We start from the raw sequence: 4,445 nt of genomic DNA, 5'->3' as shown, positions 1-4,445 counted from the left end.
AAGCAAAACCTCTTTTATTTATGGTAATTGCTCCCCATGTCTTTGCACTTAAACGTCTACGGATAATTAATGAAGGTGAAAAATTGAGGATTTCATTTATATAATTGACCACTGTAAATTTCAGTGTAAATTTTCTTATTATCAGAGTATATATAAGTGATATATATAATCTATTAAGTAATATATATGACAATAGTAGTACATAATATTTCTATAATACAGATAAAAAAGAAAGAGACATCGATATATTAGAGACATCTTCTCCATTTAACATGAAATACAAGAACTCTCTCCTTTCCTCTCCTTCCTTAGTTCCTTGTGAAAGATTTTTGAGGAAAAAAACATCTTTTACAATGTATTGAAACAATCTTCTACAACTCAAGTACGCAGAATTTTAGACTATGAATCTTTAGGGTTTAATTGTGTTTATAATATGTGATCACATATTATTGATAATTAAACCAAAAAACTATAGTGAGTTTTGAGAATTTTGTGTTCTTCTTCCTTTTCTTCAATAGCTCCAAAGATTTTCAATATATGAGGGATCTCCTCTTGAATCTTCGCATGTTGAGGAGTTTATTCTTGGAGGGCTCATCATCATTGCCTCCGCCATATCAACAATCAAACTAGGCATATAAAATACATCATCTTCATCTACATATTTCCCTCCTATAAAAAAATGAAAAAAAAGATGTTAGGATCGAAATAAGCAGGTGTTATGCGAAAGCCAACAGATCAAACTTTGAACAATGATAAATCAGATAACAAAAGAGAAATATAACAAAAAAGATAAAAATATTTAACGTGGTTCGGTCAGTTGAGCTACATCCACATGCGGAGATGAACAATCCACCATATAAAGAGAGTACAAAATATTGAGAGAACAACCTCACAAAGAGGCACACACGAGTGACAGACTACACTTGCCCCAAAAAAATTTGTCTCTAAACAAGACTCTCAAAACCCTTATGGCTACATTGTAGATACTACTGAGTCAGAAGGAAGGATCGTTAATTTATAAAAATCAAAATCTTTTCCTCCAAGAAAAAGGTTAGATTTTCCTTTTCGTAATAAAAAAAAAATCCGTAATAGTAAATATATTGCCCTTCCCTCAAGAGATAGAAAAATCAAATATGGTAAAAAAATTAGGACAAACGCCTAACATAAGATTCATATTGTGTTTAAGAGAATCAACAATTAGTATATACACATTATATATATATATATAGGAGTAATAAATATTATTACCTATTTGCACGTTATAACTTTCCGGTGAAGAAAATTCAACTGAATCCCCTTCATTATATGTAGCTCCGTTACTGCTTCTTGATAACTGATCATCATCACCTTGCTGAGCCACCACTGTACCTTCTCCGGCTTCTTTCTTCATCAGTGCGGCCGCAGTGGCGGCCGCACTTCGTATATCAGCCGGAGAAGGTGAGGGAGGGAGCTTTGGATAGAAATTGACATGACAAGGGAAGTTTAGTACAACATTATTACTGCCTTTTAAAGCTAAGGCAGCAACATCATAGGCAGCAGCTGCCATTTCTGGTGTAGGAAATGTTCCTAACCATATTCTTGTAGTTTTACGTGGCTCTCTAATTTCAGACACCCATTTCCCACTTCTACAACGTATTCCTCTATACACAGGATGTTTGGTATTTGTTCTTGTTGACTGTTTGTTTTCAACTACAATGTTTGATAGGTCAGCCATATATATGTGTCCATATGTCGAATTTAACTTATATGCACTGACAGTGTAATTCGATTTTCACTCTATCAGTGCACTGAAGTTAAAACACCGAGCTATATATGTGTCTGCACACAGAAAGGCGAAGCCAAAATTTAAAGTTTCGGGTTCCGGAATGGACTTCTCACTAGCTACCTATACATAAGGGAATATGATATTTGGTATATAATTAAGGGGAAATTGTAAGATATATATATATATGTCTACTTAAAAAAAAAGTGAAAGCGTGGGCAATTCGTGGTTAAGTTGCTACAAAAAGGTTTTATTTGTTTTCTTGTGACAAAAATGGCACACGTATTTGGAAAAAAAAAACTACAGCTTTTATATAATATAATAGCTGTTATCTATTATGCTTAATCCATTTAATTTCATGCTGGCAATAATATTTTCCCCGATAATTTAATATGAAAGTGGGAGTACTTTTTATTCAAATAGGAGGGGAGGAGGCCGGGGGGTTGGGGGGGGGGGGGGGGGTTGTAACCAGATGATCTAATGGTATGAAGATTTTCTTATGGTCGACGTTATATTTTTTGCTATAAATTTGTCAATTTGCAAATAAATTATATCAAATGGAAGTGCTAATGCTGTTGGTTTTTTTTTTTTTTTTTTAATTCTTCTACTCTTTGGAAATATAGAAACTTGGATTAGTCCACTAGAATAGCTTTGGTTCGTTTGGTAAAAGAATTGTACTAGCAAAGGATATTGCAATAATCTTTAGCTATTTGGTCATTAAACTTACGGGTCGTTTGGTAGGGTGTATAAGAATAGTATTAAATAGGGTATATTAATAATGTTGGATTAGTTATGACGGGAGTATTTCTTATCGACTATTAGTTTGGTGTATTAAAACTAGGGGTGTACGTAGGCCGGGTTGGTTCGGATTTTTCAATTACCAAACCAAATCAATTGTCTCGGATTGTTAAATTTATAAACCAAACCAAACAAACAAAAGTCGGGTTTTTCAATCATAATTTTTCTCGGATTTTTTGGGTTTTTCGGGTTTTTTCTGACAAAATCTTCGTACCATATAATTTATAATTTGTGCTTTAATATTTCTTAGGTCCTAGTAGGATAAAACTATATAAGATGTTACCCAATAAAATAATACAAAATAATGTGAGATGAGTCATGATTATACTAAAATACTCAACAAATCGCATAAGATAAGTATTGCTAATTAATAAGCCATAATAAAAATAAACATAATCTAAAAGTACAAAGTTGTGTTAAAATAAGTACGACTAATAAGTACTAATATTAATTACATGGCTAAATAATATTAAAATCGAGTTATGCATTTTCACTATCTAATCAATGCAAAACTAAAAAAACAAATCCAATACTATTGTCATTTCTAGTATTGAATTGAATATTTGTTTTTAGTATTAATTTGATTTTGCTTTGGGCTTTATTTGAGTTACTAACTTTTATGGTGTCACAATCCTAAAACCGACCCGGTCGTGATGGCGCCTATCGTGAAACTAAGCCAACCGACACAACTCCCGAATTCAACCCTTTAATCAATAATAATCATTTTTAAGCCGTTAATTAATCAGATATCTCATAATATAAGTCTAAATGAACAGTGCGGAATAAATACACCAGCCCGACATCGGGGTGTCACAAGTCACGGGCATCTACTAAGGTCTGAATAAAACTAAGAGTCTAAAAATGTACTAAATACAGTCTAAGGAAGACAAGAGGGAGAAAAGCAGTGCTGCGAACGTCGGGCAGCTACCTTGCTAACTCCAATGACTCTGCCACTAAGCAATCAACACCCACTATCGGGTTCAGAAATACCTGAATCTGCACACAAGGTGCAGGGAGTAATATGAGTACGCCAACTCAGTAAGTGACAAAAGTAAATGAAAGTTGAGCAGTAAGAAAACATGTAAGCCACATCATAACGCTACAGCAAATACAGTACATTTCCAAAACAGTACAGAAATCGTTTATTTCGTAAATCAAACTCAGTTTCAGTAAAAAAAACCCTTTCCTTTTTAAAATATCTTCCAATGGTTTCAAACGAGTGATAAAAATAGTGAGTAAAAATGATAGAAACGTAAACAGCCCCTCGGCAAAACATGTACCATAAACAGCCCTTCGGGCATAACATCAACAGAACCAGCCCCTCGAGCTACCTCACAATCACTCGTAATCAGCCCTCGGGCATAACATGAATCAAGAACCGCCCCTCGGGCAACATAGATCAAGAACAGCCCCTCGAGCTTCAATATGAAACAACAATAGCCCCTCGGGCTACAACACATCACTCACACTAGGTACCCGCGCTCACTGTGGGTGTACAGACTCCGGGAGGGGCCCCTTACATCCCAGTGCAATAACAAGCCATCTCGTTGCATAATCAAACAGGCTCTCGGCCTCATATCAAACACAAGCCACCTCGTGGCATAATAAATCAGGCCCTCGGCCTCTCATATATCACAAATCAATACCACATGCTGCGGCGCGCAGCCCAATCCCATGATTTCCTCATAACACAGGCCCTCGCCTTCACTCAGTCAGATCTCACTCAAGCCCCTCGGGTTGACATAAAACAAGTACTCGGATCAAAATCATTTATGAAATCAAAAGGAGTGAATAAAACCGAGTTATGAAAACAGTAAAAACATAGCATGACTGAGTGTAAACATTAAACCAAAATAGCGAGGAAAAATAGTAGTAAAAGCCCCTA

At 35.2% G+C, this 4,445-nt stretch overlaps 1 protein-coding gene across 1 annotated transcript; it reads right to left on the bottom strand.

Annotated features, from left to right (window-relative positions):
- Window positions 1-223: 223 nt before the first annotated feature.
- On the bottom strand, window positions 224-1,907 carry LOC109219609 (ethylene-responsive transcription factor ERF027-like). The gene is made up of 2 exons (XM_019384077.1): window positions 1,249-1,907; window positions 224-669 (listed from the first exon to the last, which is right to left on the bottom strand). Exons 1-2 carry the CDS (start codon window positions 1,712-1,714, stop codon window positions 512-514), a joined length of 624 nt encoding a protein of 207 aa, XP_019239622.1. The 5' UTR covers window positions 1,715-1,907; the 3' UTR covers window positions 224-511.
- Between the last annotated feature and the right edge of the window lie 2,538 nt (window positions 1,908-4,445).

The sequence above is a fragment of the Nicotiana attenuata genome, unplaced genomic scaffold (genome assembly GCF_001879085.1).
Source record: "Nicotiana attenuata strain UT unplaced genomic scaffold, NIATTr2, whole genome shotgun sequence".
Lineage (NCBI taxonomy): Eukaryota > Viridiplantae > Streptophyta > Magnoliopsida > Solanales > Solanaceae > Nicotiana > Nicotiana attenuata.
The sequence above is the reverse complement of the archived record's forward strand: the minus strand, read 5'-3'. Positions and strand labels throughout refer to the sequence as shown.

What these genes read in the sequence shown, in the direction of transcription:
- LOC109219609 (XM_019384077.1), bottom strand. Translation starts at nt 1,714, where the DNA reads ATGGCTGACCTATCAAACATTGTAGTTGAAAACAAACAGTCAACAAGA. An exon ending in AAGTTATAACGTGCAAATAG is followed by an intron (nt 670 to 1,248) that starts GTAATAATATTT and finishes ATTTTTTTATAG; the next exon opens with GAGGGAAATATGTAGATGAA.